Below are 23,045 nucleotides of genomic sequence, written 5' to 3'. Positions count from 1 at the left end.
GCTTAAGCCATGATGGCATATAATGATGCTTTGATTAACCCCAGAGCATTTGATAGCAAGGTGGCTAGAGCACTTGCTCAAGACGGGGGAGCCCTGTCTTCAAACTCGTGCTCCAAATCAGGGAGAGGAGGTGGGGTTTGAATCTGTCTCCTACATTCCATGGAAGTGTGCTAAGCACTGGACTCTTGGCTCGGAGCACCTTTTCTTCTTTTTTTTTTTTGTGGTAAAAGGCTGACTGGATTTAGCAGCCTAATTCTAGGAAAGGTGTCACAGCTGCTATTATAATATGGAGGGAGAAGATTAGGAATTCACAACTTCCTACTGGCCAGCCTAAACAGTCCCATGCAATAAGCTGTTTTCTGGAAGTACCATACATAAGCAATTAACTTTCCCCGTGCATTGTAGAGAAAGGTTTGGTACATAACTAAGCTGGAGAGTCCATTAGGTGACAAGTCTCTCTAAAAATGTAATCATCACAGCATTAGTACTGTAACATCTCAGTCGTCTGTGGATTTGGCCTTCAGTGTCTGGGTGGGCCTGTGGTGCCAAATATGAAGTCCATGATTCTTTCCTTCCAACCCCGGACCATGTTCTCACCTGTTCATGATAGTGAGGAACTGGGTGACACCACTAAGAGATATGATATAACATGATACTTTTGTAGGGATCAGGGAATCCTCCACTGCTTGCCCCTTCTCCTGCTAAATCTCATGCTAAACTAATCAGAACTTTCATTCCTCCCATACAAATTTCCATTTAAAAAGCATATAATTTCAGTGAATGAAAAACTTTGTAACAGTAATTAAAAATCTTATTTGCATCTATTTTGACCACATTGATCCTGGTAGCATGTTCAAAAATTCAAATATTTTCAAATACTTCGATAGTAATTGAATTTAACTTCCCCCCCTATAAACAGTACATATTAGCTTTGTGAAACCAGTACTGACTGACCTTGGGTGAATTTCACTTCTTAATTTGCTTGATTTTATATTAAAAATTACTGCTGTGGGGGTAAGGGTAGTCACACTGGTGCTTGTAGTATCTGTTCTGAAGATCTCTCTTGACTATGTGGCTAGTGAGGGGGTTGGGGAAGAATGATTGGAAAAAGAATGATATCACCCTGAGCCATGGAGACTGATACTCTTGCTTGAACTGGTTTCTATTTACAAAGACAGAGCCTTAATTAAAGGGCCTTGCACAAAGAATAGATAAGACTTAAGGAGAAAGAATTGTTTTAGTTCTTCGCTTTTTCCCAGATATATTTCTGCCTCACTTTCTGAGCTATCACCCAACTGACATATTCTGAGAGATCTTTATTTGCTTCTTTCCTTTTCACAGGTAGATGGATGTAGATTGTGGACCCGGTTATACTCTAAATTTTACTTGATCTACTCAGCTTTCGAAGTGAGAAGAAACCTGAAATTCGGCTTCAGTTTAAAGGAAATATGACATACAGTTTGTAGTCTGGCTTCAGCCTGTCCCCACTCAAAGTGAAGAATATCATTGGTCTTGTCTGAATAAAGAACATACTGTAGATCAGCAAGTGAATAAAAATCAATTCACTTTATTTAGCGTAATTTGATCACAATTTGCCTAATGATTTGACTGACTTAGCTCCTGCCGTTGCAAATACATGCACAATATGTTACAATGGGTCAATTTTAAATGCTTACAGTTAAAATTCCATGTGTAATCCTTTTGAGATGAGGCTTTAAAGCTTAATCCAAAATCCACTGGCGTTCATGAAAGTCTCATTCCCTATTTTTACACTTACCATTTCATTTTTTAATTATATTCTTTGATTAAAAACACAAATGTATACATATTCAGCATCAAAACTCCTTGTGGAGTTTTCATGTATTTAAGCTTTAAAGTTTGATTCACTATACTAGTTCACCTGCTAGGTCAAAAATAATCCTTTGTTTTCTTTGCATATATTTTTAGAGCTGGATATACATAAAAAGGCAAAAGTTGTTGATCAAAACTTTTACTTTAATGGTGACTGCCGTGACAAAGCAGTATAAGGCTTGCTAATAGGGCACCTGGAATATTTTCAGAGGAAAACTTCAGCATGCCAGTACTGTGAACTAAACAAAATTCCTGCAGAAGGTGGAAAGGCTACTGCAATATAATGGTGTTCTGTGGAAACACATGAGATGAAGTAATTTCTTTGGGTTTTATCTTTTTTACACAGTGCTTATCTATACAATGTGATTAAATTCATTAGTTAAGAAATCTTACCATTCATTGAAAAGAAATTGTACTGTTATTGCATTTTCTCTTATAATGTACTGTACAAATGTACTTACTGTATCTTTTTCTTTCACCTTTAGAGCTGAATGAAACTGAATTTTATACCATACGGGTTTTTTTTCCTTTTTGGATCTGCTTCTAAATGTTAGGCTTCCTTTTATGCCCGCAAACTATTAAAACTCAGTCTTCTATTGGCAAATGGTATTATGGATACTAGTTGTATAATTTTGTTCATTTAATGGCATTCAGTTACATTTGTGAGCTGGTAGAAGACAAAATCCTACGGCATTGCCTTCTCTTCTTTTTTATACTTGTAATACAAAATGGGTGAGAGCTAATTTCAGGCCCCGTAGCCCCGTCCTGCATAGGGAGGTTTGGGGACTTGGGGGGCAGAGGGGGAACTGACTCAGTCGGTGACAGCTCTAGCCAAAACTCCTTATGTGGCCTGCAGGCCCAAATAATTGCCCACCCCTGCAATAGATTATTTATTATTTGGTATTTGTGAGGTTAGTAAATCACCATATCTATCTATCTATCTATCTATATTGTGTGTGTGTGTGTGTGTGTGTGTGCGCGCGCATGCATGGTGTATACTGCATATGTTTGCAAATGTATGAATATGTTTCTCTTGTATTTAGAACCATTCACTCTAACTTTGTGATAATAGCTGGAAAAAATTGACTCATCAGTAAAACAGAATAATGAAACAGTTTTTCATTAAAAGAATGGAGGCATTTTTCCCCACCCTATGTTCATACAAATTTTTGACCCATTATGCTTACTAATGGTTCCATCATATCTATTGAATTTTAATGTTAAAAGTATGTAGTATCCTGTTCAGAATGAAAAATCAATATTCATGTAATGGCCTAGATTTAGCATCCACTGTGCCACAAAGTAGTGAATGATGTTAACAGTTGTGTATATTTGTTAAACACATGTGACCACAACTCCAGCTGTAGTTACATGGTATAGATGTCTCTATTAACCTCGAAGAGAAACTGCATTATTTCTAATGGGCGATTATTTCTACCCAAGATCGGTCCTCTTCTGCACTGCCATGTGCGATATACACTGTTACCTTACCTTTGTTTCCATGAACATATGCAATGCGGAAACCTTATGCCTGTTAGTTATGTTATACCTTCTTTGAATACTGAAGTATAGCTTCAATGTGTTGGCACTTCAGTGCTTTGCCAGGGTGACCATGGAGAGTGCCAGGCATAGGTGGGCTGCCAGGCAAATGCCTCCCAATCCAAATTTTCCTGCTTTCCCTTCATTTTCTACTGGAGCCATACTTTGTTCCAGTGCCTGGGGTTTTGCTATGTAGTTTTGGGATGGAAAGTAGGTCACTGACCCTCTTGCTTTACTGAGGTGGTGTGGAGTAGCTCCTCCAAGTTTTGTGCTATAATATTATTTCTGGCCTGAAGCTCCTGGGGATGCTGAAGTTTGGGTGGCAGTGAAGGCAAGCTTCCTGGCTAATCCATAACTAACCTGTCAGTTGACTTCATAGCATGGACATTGAACTAGCTACAAGCCTGGAGCACAGTCACATCACAGGGTCAGAGTTGGGTCCCTGTGAGTCCAAACAATATGTGTGCATCTCTGAGTCACACTAAGATGCCTTATGCTGGCCCAGCCCACTGTAGTGGAACCCAACTGGGGATTGGGTGCTAAAGGCAAAGATAGTCCTTTACATGTTAGAAACAGTTACAGCCTAGAAATATTTTAAAAGCAGCTTTATAATCTATCAAACCCATGATGTGCTTCCTAGCTGGGAGCATTTTTCAAAATTGCTGCTCTCTAGCCAGAGGCTGCTATATGGGGCTGTGGGGATCCATGGCTTTGCTTCTTTCTTCCCTCTCTCCCCACAGGGCATGGGGAGCAGAGCTGACTGTCAGTACCAATCTGCAGCTCCTGTCTCTCAGGACTGCAGCTCTACTCCCATGTCTACCATGCAATAAAGGAATAAAGTAATTTAAATACAAAAGATAGGGAAAAGGGAGGAAGTGATAGGAGCAGGTTCTATTGCTGAAAAGGTGAAAAGTGAGTTGAAGAAATCAAAGAGGATAAACAAAGCAGTTAACCTGTGGGCATAAAGGTTAAAAATAATCCAGGTAATGGGATAAGAATCCATACTCTCTGTTGAGACCATACTTTAACACAATTCACATTGCAGAGGAATGTAGGCAGCCATGTTAGTCTGAAATTAGGTAGAAGGCAGGTAGAGATGCACCTGTTTAACAACTAAATCATGGATGCATGAAAACTTCTACATCTCTGATTCAGTTAAGATAGAAAATGCACCTATCCTTCCTACAATCTGGTTTGTGCATGATTCCACATTCGAGTTGATTTTAAAAGGTTTTTTTTCAGTTTTTTATTTTTAGTCTTTAGGAACAGCTACTCTGAGGTTAGTGATGGAATATCCAGGCTGGTTAAAATGTACTGCCACAGACTTTTCTGTCTTTTTGGAATCAATGTCAAATCAGTATCTATTCATTATTCCATGTAGGGATTGCACCATCTGTCCAGTGTAGGGCAATGTAAGCAGTAAGTAAGGGTAACATGAAGAAAGATATTGATAGGATGCTTGGAAATTTGTAAATATTGCAGTGTGGGACTTCCGTAGTAGTCTGTTCAAGTACCAGGAATCTTTCTGTCCAGGTGATTTGTATAATGGGAGGCTGCAGCCATTATACCTATTAGCCATAAAAAGCCCCTCTAAAAGAAAATTATTAGTAACTTTAGGTAATGCCTCTCTGTCTACTTTAAATTTTTTTCACATTCAGTTACAGAATGACTATGTAAACTATAGTTCTGGTCATCTTTATCATTATTGTAAGTAATAAAACTCATATCTTTCATACGGAAAGCATCCAAGAACTGGTAAGTGTAAGATTTTATTGATCAGAAAATTAATATTGATTTTTCAACAATTAAATGACTAATGTTCCATATTAAGAGTGAAAATGAAGCAAAAACAAAATAAGTTCACATTTTTTGTTTCAGTCTTACTCTATAAGCAATAAATACAATGCCATAGCTTCATTAATCTTATTTACATTGTACAATACTTGAATTTTGCCTAATTCCAAGCATAAATGTTTCATGGCATGTAATGATAACACAAAAGTATGTGTTGTAGCATTTCTACAGCCCAGTACTCACTATGAAAAAATACAGAATGCCAAAAAGTGGTAAGTTAACATTTACAAAAAATGGAATAAGCTGAGATCCCAGTACAGACCTTGAACTAAGTGTTGTTTGTGGCAATTTGTTAAACGAAGGCAGTAGGATAAAAATAGACACATTCTATTATTTGAAAATCCAGACATATAAAACTAACATCTTAATATTACAGATATCAAATATTACACAAGATTCTAAACAAGAGAGATTGAAAATATTCATCATACATACAAATGTGGAACTGCAGTGAGAAATGCTGTCCTGTTAAAAAGAACTATTAAAAATAAACGGTTGCCTCTTTTCCTTCAGAATATAAGTAAAAACTGCACAATGATTTGTCTCGTGCTCTATAAGGTATGAAACAAAAAGCCACAAGGAAAATCAGCATAAGGATTTGATGTTTTGATTAAACATCACAGTAGAAAGAAATCCTGCTCTCAGCAGCTGAGGATGTAAAAGGGATATGGAAAGAAAAAGAAGTAGGAAACCTATTCTACAATGAAAGTGCCAGGTGGAAGATGTTCTACTTCAAACTAAGTGGGGAATAGAGCTATATAGTATTTGGGGCACAATGCCCAGCTAGGGTTGTGTTTCATGCAACCTTGCAAGGGCCACATGAATGTACACTCTTTCCTAAAGAGAAGAGGGCACCTGATAGTACATTGTGTTTCTCCACTCAAACTGTTAGAATAACCTTTTACCTAAAGCACTGTAGCTGTAGCCATCATCTCTTTCTTGTGCCATACAAATACAAAGCTCTCTAGTGAAATGACTGGGTACTGTTGGCACCCAGTCCTTTCTTCAGTAAAGGATGTGAAGTTGCACTAACTAAAATAAAACTGAGCTCTTCTAATTTAACTCTGAGATTACAACAGCATTTCAGCTATCATTTATTATTTAATCACGATAGTCTATAGTCAGGCACTTTTGAATCAAGCATCAGGAAATCTTATGTAAAGAAACCCTAAAGAAGTTAAAAGCTTAAAAACGTAGAACTTGCTGTTTAGATTACACATGGGCATATGTCTTCCAAGATCATCAAGTGCCTAACTAACTCACATTTATTTTGATGATTGATTTAAGTGGGAGATAGGCCTTGGAGGATCTGGACCATGAACTTAAAGAGCAAGATCTTCAGTTCGTGTAATTCTACATATTTCCACTGACTTGCAGAGAACTATGCTGATTTACAGCAGACGAGAATCTAATCCCATGCGTGAAGTTCACATCTGAGCAGGATGTCTACACTACTTAAGTTTTCTAGGAATTTCACTCAAACCAAATAATAATAAAAAAATACTGTTCCAGCAATTTGGTCAGAAAGCAAACTGGTAAGCAGGTTGTATCCCTCACAATAGTAAATATTATGACACTTGATTTCTAGAACCTGGCACTGAAAGCACAGCTTCCATATGACTTTCATGAAGTTCATATGCACTCAGTCAGACAGCTTGTTATCTGAACAAAAATCTTGATGCCTGCAACATCTGAGTTTCTATATTTTCATAAAGTTTTAGCAGAATCCCTTCCAAGTTAAACACCAACCAGTAGAAGATCTGAAATATATGGTAAACTGCAAGTGTTATGAATGCATTGCATTTTCCTATCATTGTTATCTTTTGAAACTGCAATGATGAAGACAAACTTTATCCAAAGCCTTAGGAAAGCATATGCCAATAAGCACTGGGATAGCTCATTAGCAGCCTATTTAATTTCATTAAAAAACTAGTGGCAAAATGACATTAGGAATAAACCTGAATTCATAATGTTTAATCATAAGCTTTTAAAAGCAAACTGTTTTTAGAAAAGCTTTTTATTACCTCTCAGGCTGGCTTTCATAAATCAGAAATATTTTTGTATGATAAAATTCTATCAACCCTGCCACTAGATTTGCTTTTAAACAGGATCTTCTGAGAGCGACAGTCATCTTCTACTATGCTTCCCTAGTCTTGATTTTTTTCCTTCCATTTCTATAAAAAATACACTATGTAAAAAAATAACACTTTTAAAGCATACATAAAATGCTATATTTAAAGACATTTTCTTAAGACCTTTTCAACAGCCTTCACAATAATTGTTTGTTTACCATAAATTCTATTCCGATATCCTTATTCATGAGGAATAGAAACAATGAACTCATGGAATATAGTATGGCTCAACTTTGAGTAAACTGAGGCAGATTCAAACCTTATACAATCAACAATCACAATATAATGTTGAATTTTCTAAACAATACACTTTAAAAAGTATCCAAAGGTTTTTTATAAGACAAAGCTTATATTGTAACAAGCTTTCTGAACACTGAAAAATTCCAACATACAAGAAGTGGCTGAATAAGTATCTGTCTTGGATGTGTTAGGAACAGTGCATGCTGCATCCATGCAGGAGGTTGGGGTTCATGACCCTTGGGGTCCTTTCCAACTCGATGATTCTAAAATCACCTACATCTAAGATCTTGACTTTATTATTTAAATAGCATCCAAGTTTGCATGTCATTTCAGGAAAGACTCGCAGAGCATCAATGCAAATTTTGCCTTATAAGCTAAGGAACAAGGTATGTGTTAAAGAATAATTATCTTTCAATGCAAGTAGACTTGCCAAAGAGCTGCAGCATGATTAAGTATGCCTTTAAGTTCCATCAAACTCATTTGTGATCAAGCTTTGTTGAAAAAGGAATTAAAAGTTACACGTGTAGTAATAATGGACTTTTCTAACTAGTGCACCTAACTAGTACTGCTTTCATTAAAGCCAACAGGAAACTGCCACTGAAGAGACACACCCACAAACACAGACACACAGAGTTCAAACTTTGTTGTACAGTATTACATTGCAGGATAGATGCAGTTGGGTGGTTTCATACTGCAGATTTCTGGCAGTAGCATCTGTATCCCTTTATGCTTGGTTTAAAACAGAAGCAAAAATGAGCCAGCTCACTGCCAATATATATCAAAGTCCATTATCTTAAACCAGGGCTTGGCGACCTTTTAGGAGTGGCAGGATGAAGTAATGGAGTTAATTCAAAAGGTAGATGTCTCACTACCAAATTGCCACCAATGTCCTGGCTTTGCAGGCTGAATTAAATCACTGGGAAGGCCAAATTCAGCCAAAAAGCCATAGGTTGCTGCAATCCTGCCCTAAATAGTCTGTCTTTCTAAATAGTTATATATTGTATATGATATTAACCTGGACATCTTATTGTAGTTCTGGCACCTGCCGTAACCACTTGTTTAGGTTGCATCAGTTGAAGTACAACATTACAATATGATAAATAAAGTATTTACAAGCTGAGTTCTTGCAAATGAAGTGGCTTACAATATAACCTAGTCTTCATACAAGCTTTCAGGAAAATAAGAAATCTTTCATTGATTCTCTTCATAAAAAAAATTGCCAACTTTGTCTACACGGTAGAAACTGAAGAGGCAAAGTCTGTATTTTTATAAATGTACTTATATATTTGTGCATACATATATATTTATGTGTCCATACTGCATTGACACACATTCATGCATGTGCGCGCGCACACACACACACATATGTATAAGTGAATATACGTGTGAGGAATACGTTGTCTTAGGTTGCATCATTCAGGAAAAAAACGTCCCAGGTTTGGCAAAAATCTGGCCATGAAGTCACTAAATCAACAGGTCAAGTTCATGAACTCTGAAGATTAGAGTACTGAAGATCTAAACAGTCTCTAGCAGTCAGCCATATAACTTTTCAGTTTTTAAAACAACAGTCTCCATGTCATGGTATCCTTTCCCATTTAAATGTTCAGTGGTGGAATCATGATTGTAGCTGTAACCTTGAACATCGCTGATTGATGATACTGTGTAGGAAGCTGTGCGAATAGCATCTGAGTGACTGAAGCTGTGTTCAAATTGGATTCTGTACTGATTCCAGTGTCTTCTCAAAACAGCTTGGACCTGTTGCATTAAGTGAACAGGAAGAAAGGAAAAACATTATATATACTTTTTTGGAAGATACTTTACATTCTGTAGTTAAACTGTGAGTACACGGCAATATATTCAACTACCTGGGATGTTATGAAGGAAATATAAAAGTAGTTAGGTGCACTGGTACATCTTGAATGGTATAATTATATTTTACACTTTTAGTAATTTAATGCTTACAAAAGGTGCTGGATTAATAGCTCTGGAGACTAGCTGGAGTTCAAGTTTCTGCTCTCCTTCACTAATGTACTTGACCTGAAGTGGAAAGACCACTTTTAAGGATGAGCAGCCACCTCTATTAGCAACTATATTCAAGAGGTCAGTTCCTTGGGAGATGTAAATTCATATATTAGCACCAATATCTTACTTGCATCATCTCTTTTTCTGATTAAGCCCTCATCAAACTGATAGAAAATACAATTTCCTGAATTGAGTTCATCATATTTTCTTACCCTGGTGAAAAATAAATTTGATAAAATAACTGAAGGCCTCAATGTCCCCAGTTTGTTTATATGCTTCATTGTAAGGATATTTTGTTTTTCAGTTGGCTTTCTCTAATACAATATGGCAAAACACCTGTGCTGCACAAAGGCTGGATTTACCAAACGAGCCACATTAATGACATTCACAGGGAAGGGGTCAAGTGAAAAATGACCGGAATTCTGAAACAGCTGCTTTTAGAAAGACTCAAGTTAAAGTCTTCATTTATGTTTTTCCTTGTGCCTTTTTTCCTTGTGCTCAAGAGGCAAAAGGTCATGCACTAATCTTGCCATTCAAACTGAAATTACATTAGGAATCAAGTTTTAGCTGTATGGTACCTTAATTTCATCTCAGCTACAATCTAGCTTTCTCTTTGTACAAACAATTTTATTGGTGCTGGCAGTTATCAGAGCTGTTCTGCTACTGTTATTTACAGCTGCAAACTGTAGGTGAAAAATGGATAAGAGGTTTTAAAAACCTGCCCTAATGTGATGAGTATTTAATATAACAGCAATAGTTCAACTATAATGGGAAGGGCATAATACAGCCCATGGGCTGGATATGGCCTGGCTGGATATGGCCCGCCAAGCACTTTTATCTGGCCCAAGGGCCCACCAGCAAATTGTGCCCCACCCAGCCCTTCCGCCCATGAGGAGGGAACAAGGTGCCTATGCGTACACACAGCCCCAAACACACCCTATTGCCTTGTTCCCACCCCTGTGGGTAGAAGGGCTCAGACCCACCAGCACACAGCTTCTGTGTGGGGCTGCTACTGCTGCTGCAGCCCCCAGGGGCCTGCTCCACTTCCCTGGTCTCCTTCTGGCTCTGGGCAGCAGGTAGGGAAGCAGTGGGGGCGAGGCTGCAGCTGGACAGGAGTGCAGAGTGTGGGGATGAGGTTGGCGGCAGCACGGAGCCCGTGCCCAAGGGGATGGCAGCAGCATGGAGAATGGCTGACCAGTGTGTGGGTGTGAGGGAGGGTGGAAGGTGTGGGGACTCCCTCCCCACTCTCCCTATTGCATGCAGCCCTGGTAGGTGGTAGCACCAGCAGCAGCAGCAGCAGGTGGGGTGCTCAGGGTGCAGGTGCCTGATGGGGCATGGCTGCAGCCAGCACTGTACACTGCAGCGAGGGGTGCAGCCTTTGTCAGGTCATTTGTATTGCCAGCACTCCCTGCCACTCATGCACAGGCCCTGCACTCACAACATGGGAGGGAAGCCCCGTGTGCTGGAGCCAGCTGCCTTTCCGGCCAGGGCCGCACAGCACCAGAGAGAAGCCTCAGGCACTGGAGCTGGCTGCCTTCTCTGCTCCCCAGGGGAAGGCATCTGGGGCTTCCCTCCCCTGCAAGACAGCCCTGGTGGAGAAAGCAGCCAGCCCCAGCATGCATGCCTGGTGAGTGTGGGGGCTATGCACGAGTGACAGGAAGCACCTGGATACAGATGGCCCAGGGGAGGCTGCACCCTTCACTGCAATGTCCAGTGCTGGCCAGAGCTGTGTCCCACTGGGTGCCTGTGCCCTGTGTGACCCACCTGCTGCTGCTGCACCATGGCAGGACATGAGGGGTGGGGAGTTCCCCACCACCCTTCCTTACACCCCACAAACCCACACCCTGCCCCCACAACCCCCAACATATACATAATCCCCCAACATATCCTATGCCCCCTCACATAGTCATACCCACTCAAAACTCCTCACCCCCCCACATCCAACCACACACAAAACCACACCCCTTACACCCCACCATACACATCCACTACACACACACACACCACCCACCACATGCATACCACACATACACACACCAGATACCCAACCACCACCCCCACACTCCACACCCACACCCCACAACACCATACATATACCCCCATACACATACACCTACAACCACACCCCACCATACACCCCCCCGCAATATACAAGACTAAGAATTTATTTTTGAGTTATGTAATTACTCTATATACACAAAAGAAAAAAATCATGACAAAATATTTTTCATAATAAAATTTAAATATGTTATAGTAGGTGTTTGACTTTTAGTGTATGATTTGGTGTTTTTCTGGTTCTAAGATGGCAACCTCCCAAAAGGAGTATTTCCAGGGGGGCAAAGGGAGGGACTTCTGGTGGCAAAGGTCAGGGGTTATGAGTGGGTCTTCCATTCCCAAGATGACAACAAGTTGGTGGGGCAACTGTTAAGGGATGGGACTACCCATGTGGCCCTCAGCAGGTCACCAAAACTTGTTAAGTGGCCCTCCACCTGAAATAATTGCACACCCCTGAGCTATAATATTTATTTCCTTGTTAGACTTTCAAAAAAGATTGAAAATGATGGGCAGCTAACTTGTGGGGGGAGGGGGGTCTGATTTCAGAGAGTGCTATGGTGAAATTGTCTTCACAAATTAAATATCCCAAATTACCCAGTTATGTCAGATTTATTGATGAACACAGAATTACACGATAAGCCACGACTTGCAGGACTAATGGTGACCAACTGTTGTGGGTCAGTACTTTCATTATGTCTTGTTTTTGTTTGGTTTACATTTTCTAGCACAATGCCTTATTTTGCCTAAGGTCACTGTGGCTTTAATTTTGAAAGAAAAATAAAAATAGAACAGCACAGACATAAACTTTGGACTTCCTGAAGTCTGATATCAAAGCCTTAGTTAAAAAAAGGGCTTAATATTTCTCAAAAAAGAGATAATAATAAACTTATAGACAATTATCAAAAGAAACCAGTTAAAGTAGGAAGCCAGTATATTTTTCCCCATCTGGATTACCATCTGTCTGAATCCACTGCAAGCCTTTTAGTCTGCACTTCATAAGTGCAGATCATCAAAGCATTGAACAAATATTAGCTGTCTAAATACTTTTGTGGATCTGAGTTTTAGCTCTCTTTATGTAAAAAAATTCAGTATCTCTTTCTGGAGCTGTATGTACTATTCCAATTTACATCAGAGGAAGTTCTGCCACATATTGAGTAAGGTTAGTATGCAAGCTTAATTTTTCACACTGTAAAGAACCCATTTCAATTAAATGAAGCTGTGAGTCACAGGAATGTTATAAAATATCTGTCTTTCTGAGAAAGGAACTTCAGAAGTTGCTAAAATTCCACTCCTTTCCTATTATTCTGATGCTGTGACCTAAACTCTCAATATGAAAGCCTCTATTCTCAATTGATTAAAAGATACGTGCAGTCCTAAATGAATGTTAACATTCTTATTATCATTACTAATTATTCTTTTTGCCATGAATATCCATAGTACATGCACATAGTAACACACTGAAGAACTGGTAATTTAAAATTTAAATAGATGTGACAGACAGCTTGGGTTTTTTTAAAAACAGGACATTTGGGGTGTCTATACATGTGATCTGGAGGTGGGGTGGCTCTGAGAGCTGCTCAAGTCAAAGTGTCCACAGCATCTTGTCTATCAGCATCCCCATGCTTTAAAATGGTGGCGGGGGCACTTTGTTTGACGAGCTTTAGATAAAGCGTCCTCTCCACCATTTTGGAGTGCGGGGATCCTGACACATTAGACATGGAAGCTGGCTGGAGCACAGTAAATATCATGCTCTAGCAGATATGATTAATCAAGTCTGCTCCAGTGTGCTGTAATTACAGTGGGTTTCAGCAGCCTCCATGCTCGTGTATAGGTACCTCAGGGGTCTTGCTGCATGTTCAAATTAAAGTGGGATAGAAACCAGCTATAGAGTTGTTACACACTTTCAAGCATTAACTTTGTTGGCTCTTTTTATAGATCAATAGCTCATTTTTACGGTGTGTTAATATACTTTGTACATGTGGCTGGTCTAAGTTTATTGCGTGATTAACCTGTTAATTGTGCGATACTTTACTTTGCATTTGTGGCCGGTCTTACTTTGCACATGTGGTTGGTTTAAATTTATTGTGCTATTAACCAGTTAACTGTATAGTATATGCAACTGTGTAGCAGAGGCCTGAGATACAGTGTACCAGAATGACTTGCCCAAAGCTACAAGGGCTGCCAATTAAACTGAGACCTCTTATGTTCTACACATGAATCTTATGTCTTATGCCTGAACTCCTGGCCACTAACTTCCTACATGCTCAGTATGCTCTGGCTACTAGCTTCCAACATGCACTAGCATGCTCTGGCCACTCGCTTCCTACAAAACTCAGAAACACAGTGATGAAGGTGGTCCGGGAGTTCTCTCCCCAATATCTCTCAAGCATTCCAACAGTTCTGAAAAATAACAGACAGTTTATTGAGAAAATTTCAGGCCCATTTAGTTTTGTTCCAATTTGGAAATAAACTTTACTCAGTTCTTATATTAACAGAATTTTGCTGCTTCTGCTCCTCCCCCAAGTGGCACCAATATCAATGAGTGAATGTGAACAATATTTGCTGTTTTTATATGTATTGGTATTTGTAGGATTCAGACCACTCGTTCACTGATTCTACTAGGCAGGATTCTAAGAACAATGATGAAGATAACTGTTTAGTAATGTAAATGTATAAAGGCCTTGCCCTAAAATAGTCATTTTGCCTTTATAATTTTAAAAAACAATTCTAAAGCATAAGCTTATCTTTTTCTTTTTGCCAAAAAGATTCTAAAAATCCAAACTAAAACATGTGATTCCCCCTCACCTCCTCATTTTATAGCAGGAGTCAGTATTCATGGAGTTACCAGATTAAAAGACCCAGAAGCTGGAGATGATATATTATAGTAGAGGAAGTTAAAGGTGTTCCTTCACTGTGCCTTGCCCTTAACCTGGAAGAATCAATTCCATCTTACTGGGACTGAGGCTGCCACAGTGAGGACACTTAAGTGCTTATTTTCTAGAATCATTTCTGCCAGGTTTGAATATGATATTTTCATATGAACTTTTCATACAAAAAATCTGCAGAATGCTTTGTGTCTTGCATTAATTCTGAAATAAATGCTGAAGCTACTTGGCACCTACTCAGCTTCTAACAGGAATGGGCCCTTCAGTACTTGTAATGCCATGAACCATATTAGAGGAAATTCCTTACCTTAATTAATCACTTGTCAGAAAAGGGAAGCTCAAATACCATTCTCTTACTTGTCATTTACATATTTCTTTTAAGTCTCATTTAAAACTTTACATTTGTCATTGGGATCGTAAATAGCTTTTTAAAAAAACTGAAATTGAAACTTGAAAAATGAAATGAACAAGAAATAAATTTAAATCAGGTACAATACCTCTCCATTGAAAAAGCAGAAAATTGTAGCCACCAACAGACCCTGCAAAACAAACAAACAGAAAGTTTTGGCCCTTACAGATATTTTGAGCTATAAAAATATTTAAAATTCCTACTTAATATGCAACTAGCAAAGGAGAAAATGGATTGCAAATGAAAATTCAATTAGTAGTCATTTGGCCAGGCATTTAATGTGACATTTTATTTCTTCTAAATAGGGCCTTCAAGCATATGACTCACGGGTCGGATCTAGCCCAAAGTTACCTCTGGACTGCAGAGCTCTGGTAAGCCAGGCAATTCAGGGCTGAGGCTAGCAGGGGGTTCGGCCTGCCACAGAATCCAGAGCTACACAGCTCCATTGGGAATGGCAATGGCTGTGGGTAACAGGAGGGTGAGAGGGTTGTGCTGACACAACCATGCTGCCTGCTCTGCTTACCCGATCACCACCAGGTCCAAATCTGGCTCAAAGAGCCCTACTATCATGACCTTGCCTGGGAGCAAAGTGAATTTGACACCCCGGTTTTAAAGGACTAGTTTAAATGAAATGTAACAAAAAATAATTTACACAGTTGTTAAATACATTGAAATAATAAAATTGTGGTTATATTTAAAGCTTCCATTCACATCTTGACTACTCTTTAGGATAAGTGACAAGTATTACTAAAAGCTTCCTACCTGATAATGCATAAGGATATGCATCACATAGTCATATACTTCTTCAGCAATACGTCCTTCTGGTCGCCATGGAAACAGCACAAATTCAATGCCAAGAAGTGGCACTAAAATCAGGGTAGCTCTCACAGCTTTCATATACAGATTAGATTCTGCCTGGTGTGTAACTTTTAGCTTTGTTATAAGAACTCGCACAATATTCAACAGGAAAAAAAAGTTTACCTAAAAGAAAAGAAAATGTACTTTTTCTTAAAGTCTGATAAAATGGGCCAAATTTATTTTATAATGTTGAAAAACAAGGGAAACATTTACAAAATTCTTAAGACAAATCATACTACATGTATGTCATTACATATGTATTTACTGTAAAATATACTGAAATATCCTTCATCTGGCTGGGAGCCATTCTTTGGCATTTGAAGGAGATACATTTTTGATACTTCTTTTCCTTTTATGCTTTTATAGAGATAATCATGTAGGTCTTTCAAGCTTGTGCATGTATAGCAACACAAATACCAACCCCCATGGGGCTTACAAGTTGTCAGCCTGATCCTGCATTCCTTGCATATTCAAAATTCCCAGTAACATCAGTTAAGTTTTTGGCACCCAAGGAATTCAGAATCAGGTTGCACATTAATTTGAACATGCCAAATTCAAGTCCATGGAAGCTGTAGGAGAAAATCAAAGTCTAATGAGCAAAATCAATAGAGATTTTGCTATAAAGGGGACAGGATTGCCTAGACAATGATGAGATTAGAAGATGCTATTATTATGCTATTTAAAACAATAGTAACAGTATTTTGCACTTTTACAGCACATTCCATCCAAAGCACTCAAGACACTGTGGAGACATTAATGAGTACATTCTCACTATATTCTCTGGCAGCAAAAAACTACTGTAAACACTTACTAACAGGGGACCCAAGGCACGGGTCCAGATCCCATAGAAGCTAATGTACTGCACCATGATTTAAGTGAATTAATGCCCAATTATCCAGGAAGTCCAAACATCCTAATACAGGCAGCACCCATTAACATGGTTTCAGTTAGCGCTATTTCGCTATAGTGCTCATTTAAAATTGATACCTGGTTCCTCTGAGTGCTCAGTGAGTTTTGCTATAGCACTCAATGGAATCAGTGAGCTTTGGTGGGAAGGCAGGGAGAAGCAGTAGTGGCGGTGGCAGCAGCAAGTGCGGTGAGTGGCAGCGAATGCGGGGCAGGCGTGAGCATGAGGATGGGGAGAAGCCCGGCACGGCTGCTGAATACAGACTGCTGGGGCGGTGGAGGGGCTGGTGGTTTTGCAGCCGTCTGGGAATGGGGTGGGGTTTACACTTGGCTGGGCAAAGTAGCAGGGACGCTGCAAACTGCCCTGCTTCTGGCCAGCTGCAAACATTCACCCTGCTCCTGTGGGATGCTCCACCGCCTGAGTTCACCAGCTGAAGCAGCAGCAGTGGTGAGAAGTGCAGGGCCTGTGCCGGGGCCAACTGGGGCCTGCACCCAGGGTGGGGCAGCAGGAGTGTGGGGCCTGGGGCCAGGGCCAGCAGAGGCCCATGCCCAGAGCAGGGCAGCAGGAGTGCCAGTGGGCCGGCGGATAGAGGTGGCGGCAGTGAGAAGCGGTGAGTGGGGGGAACAGGCATTAGCGCAGGGTCTGTGGTGGTGTCTGGGGCCAGGGCTGGTAGAGGCCCAGGGTAAGGCAGCACGAATGCAGGCCCGGGCTGGTATGTGGGACTGGAGCGACCAGGAGGCTAATGGGGAGAGGCAGCGGCGGCGGTGAGAAATGGTGGCAAGTATGCAGTAATGGTGGCAAAGCTGCAGTAATCAATTATGTATATTTACATTCATCCCTATGAGAAAATGGGGTTCGCTTAGCGCGGTTTTGCTTAGTGCTTGGTTTTTCTGGAACCAATTAAGAGTGCTAAGTGGGGGTTGCTTGCACAGAGAAATGCCCAAGCTAAAAGATCAGTTTGAGTTAGTATGTTTCTTCTGTGTTTTCCAGTTAAGCATGACTCTATAGAAAGGTGCCAAGTCATTTCCAAATCAGGCCTTATACCACTTGCTTCACTGAAGTTAAAGCCCCACTGAGTGACCTTATTGGGATTACCAGCTTGGTTAATGACCTCTAGTGTAGATAGCTGCTGAAGGGGCAAGATTTTTAATAATTTTTGCTGTGCCTGCATTAAGGACAAAAGTGCCTTTTAATCATCTATGGAAAATGAAAAACTTCACTAGGCATGTATGTATTGTTGCCCTATTCACTTATGGAAAAAGTGATAAAAGGAAGGTCATGATATTATGATTATTTTTAGAGCATATAAATATTTGAAATATAATATTTTAAAATTGTCATGCTCAGTTTTTACAGTGGTTAGCAGACTTTTATTGCTTACTGAGTTTGAACCAGATTTGAGTTCCACTGGGCGTGACTACATATCCTATTAATGTGATTGAATATACTCCAGAACAGTTTATGCTGGTATTTATTGCCCCTGGACATTTACATGTGTGCCCAGGAGTGCAGCACGTTGAGCCAGAGTGGAACAGCCCCAGCTGGCAGGGAGCCCTGGAGGTCAGCCTGCCAGCCTGGGGCTGCTTCGACCTGGGTCATCATACAGTGGAGGGGATGGCTGAGGCAAAAGGGTGCTCCAGAGCAGGGCTAGTCAGCAGGAAGCCCCCGACACTGAAGCACCCTCATGCCCCAGCCAGCCCTATCAGCATCTACATGTGTTGCGGTGCACTAAATAATGCCATTGTAGGATAGTGCTTGTGTTGGCAGAGATAATTAGTTTACTATGGACTAATAGGACCACATGTGTAGATGCTGAGATTTTACTGCAAAGTAAATGTCTTGTGTAGACACCCCCACTAGAAGTTAGGTGCCTAAATACCTTTGTGGATCTGGGCTTAAATCTACTTAAACACAGTGAGTATTCATAGCCATAACAAGTGACAAGAAGATTCAAGAAAGGCAAGGAGTCTTCTATTATCTCTTTTATTGGATCAACTGCTGGAAAGATGGGAGAACTGTTGAATAAGCTTTGAGGCATCAAGTGACCTTCCTCAGGAGGCCATGCAAGATGCAAGTCAAACATATCTATATGAAGCTGGAGATAGGCCTGTTGAGAGTCTCTGGGTTAGGGTTAGAGGGGAAAGCAACACGGGTGATATCATGTTGGGGGTCTGCTATAGACCACCAGATGAGGAGGAAGTGGTAGATGAGGCTTTCTTCAAACATCTGGCCAGCTGCAAACTGGCAACCTTGTCAAAAAAGGCTCAAGTGTTCAATGCCTCTTTTGCCTCAATCTTCACAGGCAAGGTCAGCTCCTAGACTACTGCCCCAGGCAGGACAGTTTGGAGAGGTGGTGAGAAGCCCTCAGTGATCCAAGAATATGTAAGGGACTACTTAAAAAAGCTGGATGTGTACAAGTCCATGAGGCCGGATGGGTTGTGCCTGAGTGTGCTGAGAGAGTTGGATGATGCGATTGTAGCACCACTGGCCACCATCTTTGAAAACTTATGATGATCAGGAGAGGTCCTGGATGATTGGAAAAGGGCAAACATAGGGCCCATATTTAAGAATGGGAGAACAGAGGATCCAGGGAGCTACAGGCCAGTCAGCCTCACCTCAGTTCCTGGAAAAATCATGGAGCAGATCCTCAGAAATTTCTAAGCACTTGAAGGAGAAAAATGTGACTAGGAACAGTTGGCATTGGTTTACCAGAGGCAAATCATGCCTGACCAACCTGATTGCCTTCTATGATGAGATGATTGGCTCTTTGGATGTGGGGAGACCAGTGGATGTTGTGTACCTGGATTTTAGCAAGGTTTTTGATACAGTGCCCTACAACATTCTTGCAGACAAGGAGTATGGGCTGAATGAATGGACTGTAAGGTGGCTAGAAAACTGGCTGGAACATCAGGCTTAGGGAGTAGTAATCAATGGCTCAATATCTAGTTGGCAGCTGATATCAAGTGGAGTGCCCTATGGGCCAGTCCTAGGGCCGGTTTTGTTTAATGTTTCCATCAACAACCTGGAAGATGGCATAGAGTGCACCCTCAGCAAGTTTGCAGATGACACTAAGCTAGAGGGAGTAGTAGATATGCTGGAGGGTAGGGCTAGGATTCAGTGTGAGCTGGACAAATTGGGGGATTGGGCTAAAAGAGGTTCAACAAGGACAAATGAAAATTCCTGCACTTAGAAAGGAGCAATCCCATGCCTTAGTACAGGTTGGGGGCTGACTGGCTGGACAGCAGCTCTGGAGAAAATGACCTGGGGGTTACAGTGAAAAATAAGCCAAGAAGGCTAATGGCATACTGGGCTGCATTGGTAGCTGTGTTGCCATTAGGTCAAGGTAAGTGATTACTTTCTTCTATTCAGCACTCGTGAGGCCACATCTGGAATTATGTTCAGTTTTGGGCCTCCCACTACAGAAAGGATGTGGACAAACTGGAGAGAGTCCAGCAGAAGGCAACACATATGGTGAGGGGGCTGGAGGACATGACTTATGAGGAATGACTGAGGGAACTGGGATTATTTGGTCTAAAAAACAGAAGACAGAGGGGTCTTAATAGCAGCCTTCAACCAGCTGAAGTCGGGTTCAAAAGAGGATGAAGCTAGATTGTTCTTAGTGGTGACAGATGACAGAACAAGGAGCAATGGTCTCAAGTTGCAGCAAGGGAAGTTTAGGTTTGATATTAGGAAGAATTTTCTCACTAGGAGGGTAGTAAAACACTGGAACAGGTTACCCAGAGAGGTTGTGCAGTCTCTGTCCTTGGAGGTTTTTAAGACTGGGCTAGACAAAGCTTTGAGTGGGATGACTTGGCTAGGGATGTTCCTGCTTTGAGCAGGGGATTGGATTAGATGACCTCCAGAGGTCCCTTCCAACCCTAGCTTTTCTATCATTCTATAAGAATTGCTCTATTATTTTTTATAGTAAAAAAAAACAGGTGAAAAATAAGAGCTGGAATCTTTCAAGGGGAGCTATGAGTCTAATAAATGGTGCCCTGAGTCTAAAAAAATTGAGAAACATTACACTAACCTGTTAGGTGACCTTGAGGAAAACATCATAGGTTAAGTCTAGTAAAAGACATAAGCTGGAGCATGGGGGTTCTGTTCTCACAGCCAAAGTGCATGTATGTACCCTTAAGTCTTTTTTTCTGATTTGTCTTTTCCAAATCCACTTACAGTATTTAGCTGCTGTCTGATTGGGAAAGTACAGTAAACTTTTCAGGAGATATTTCTTATATCACTTCCATGATAGGCAAGATTTAGAGCCATGTTTAGTTATCAATGCACTTTGGAACAAACCCTTTATATCTATGTATCTTCAAAATTATTGTAGTATATTATTTTTCTTTTCTTAAAGGAAAAGATATAAAATTTTGAAAGTGAGGCCAGATCCTGTAAGATGTTATATGTTTCCAGAGCAATTTTAAACAAACTGAAATACAGCAAAAGCTGTGTTAACCGGCACTTTATTATCCGGAAAACTATTAACTGGCATCCGAGGGACACGGCAAAAGTGAAACTGGAAGAAACACTTCTGGGATTTGCCATCACCATGAGCAGAGTTCTTGCCACTTCTTCGGCCCATAGCCCAGAGTAAAGCAGCCTGCATGGGGCAAAGCAGCCTGTGTGGGACAAAGCAGCCTGCGCAGGGCCTCCCTCCCTGTCCTCCAGCACCCTGACACAGGGCAGTACACCAAATGGTGCACATTTGATTAACCAGAATATTTGATTAGCTAGCATCCCCTATTCCCAGGGGATGCCGGATAACAGAGCTTTTACTGTAGATGCAATGCACTTCTCAGTTTAATCACAGACTATACTGTTATATAGGTCATGTTTCTGTAAGTAAGTAAGCAGTTTTGGAGTTAGGAAATATAACATAGGGCAGTGGTCATGAACTCCTGATTGACTGATCAATCGTGGAGTCTCTGACAGCCGATTACAGTCTGTCAGAGGCTTCATGATCAGGAGTGGCAGGACGTACTGGGCTGGGTGGGGTGAGTGGGGTCAGAGCCCAGGCAGCTTGTCCAACAGGTGGGGAGTGGACGGGGTTGGGGAGGTGGTAGAGTGGGCTGGGGGCCAGGGATGGTGCTGGGAGCGGGACAGGGTGGAGGGGCTGGAATGCCAAAAAGTGACCTTCACCATAAAAAAGTTGGAGACCACTGACACAGGGTAACACACAATATCTTTGAAATATGGCCAACACTACCATGAACTTCAAGGAAGCCAGGATTTCATTCTTTCTTTACCAGTTGGATTTCGGACTGATTCTAGGCTGTCAAATTTGAGTAACTACTACTACTAATACCAAAGGACTTCTTAAAAGTTACATCAATAAGTGCGGGAGGCCTGACTGACATGATCTACAGGATAGAAGATATGGTGTATCTCTGATGGCATCTGCACACTACAGATCATAGACATCTCCAGCAAGCACTTGATAATTATTGGCACAATAGGCTATGCACTAGGCTCAAGATTTGGCCATTACATTTAAAAAAAGACAGAAAAGGAAACCTGTATTCTTGTTTTTTGGAAAAAAAAACCAAAACCGGTTGAATGGTTGCCAGGGCACATGATAATATACATAGGGCTTGATCCAGTGACCATGTTAGTTAGTGGTCCCATTAACTGAAGTGGATGTTGAAAATCAGGTTATTTGTTGGATTAGACCCACTCTTAAAATTGAACCATCATTTCCATTTTAAATGGGTTGTTTTCAATTGTTTATAGTATGTTATCTGTCTCCCTTTTTGGCTAAAATTTTATAGGTTTTTGTTCTTAATTGGAGAACAAATGCTTTCTGGAAAGTTTGAGTCAAAAAGACTCTCAGGAAAAAAGAAAAAAGTATATCTTTGCCTGTATAGTATTTATATGTGAAGAAATGAAAGTTGAGGATACTTAGTACTTTGTAGAACTGGGGCAATTACTAGGGCTGTGCACAGCTTCGGCCCCTGATTCAGCCCAAATCAAGAGACCCTTTAATCTCTCCGAATCGAATTGGAACCTTCCAAATTGATTTGGAGAGATTCAGAAAGATTTGGCAATTCTGACACAGACACAGCTTTAAATGTTTTTTCCACATGCCTCTAGGTACCAGACCACTCATGAATGCTGCGATACTGGGGAACATGGAGTGTCCCACAAAAGCACGAGGGGCTCCCCAGCGTGCATGGCCGCAGACCTGGAAGCGGACAAGAAGCACTTCCAGGCCACTTCCGGGTCTGCTGGACAGCGTGCGGGGGGCCCCCCGCCCCTCTCTAGCTCAGCAGCTGGGTCTGGGGGGGCACCTA

General features: G+C 40.9%; 1 protein-coding gene across 1 annotated transcript in view; it reads right to left on the bottom strand.

Annotated features, from left to right (window-relative positions):
* Positions 1 to 5,273: 5,273 nt before the first annotated feature.
* CALCRL (calcitonin receptor like receptor) overlaps positions 5,274 to 23,045 on the bottom strand; it is a 109,242-nt gene continuing 91,470 nt past the window's right edge. The window contains exons 12-14 of the mRNA XM_019553978.1: positions 15,750 to 15,968; positions 15,076 to 15,117; positions 5,274 to 9,371 (exon numbers count right to left, since the gene is read on the bottom strand). Of these exons, the coding sequence (XP_019409523.1) occupies positions 9,150 to 9,371; positions 15,076 to 15,117; positions 15,750 to 15,968 (483 nt within the window). The 3' untranslated portion in view covers positions 5,274 to 9,149. The remainder of the gene's footprint in view (positions 9,372 to 15,075; positions 15,118 to 15,749; positions 15,969 to 23,045) is intronic.

This window comes from Crocodylus porosus, unplaced genomic scaffold (genome assembly GCF_001723895.1).
Source record: "Crocodylus porosus isolate Cpor-Errol unplaced genomic scaffold, CroPor_comp1, whole genome shotgun sequence".
Lineage (NCBI taxonomy): Eukaryota > Metazoa > Chordata > Crocodylia > Crocodylidae > Crocodylus > Crocodylus porosus.
This window is presented reverse-complemented; position numbering and strand designations above follow the sequence as displayed.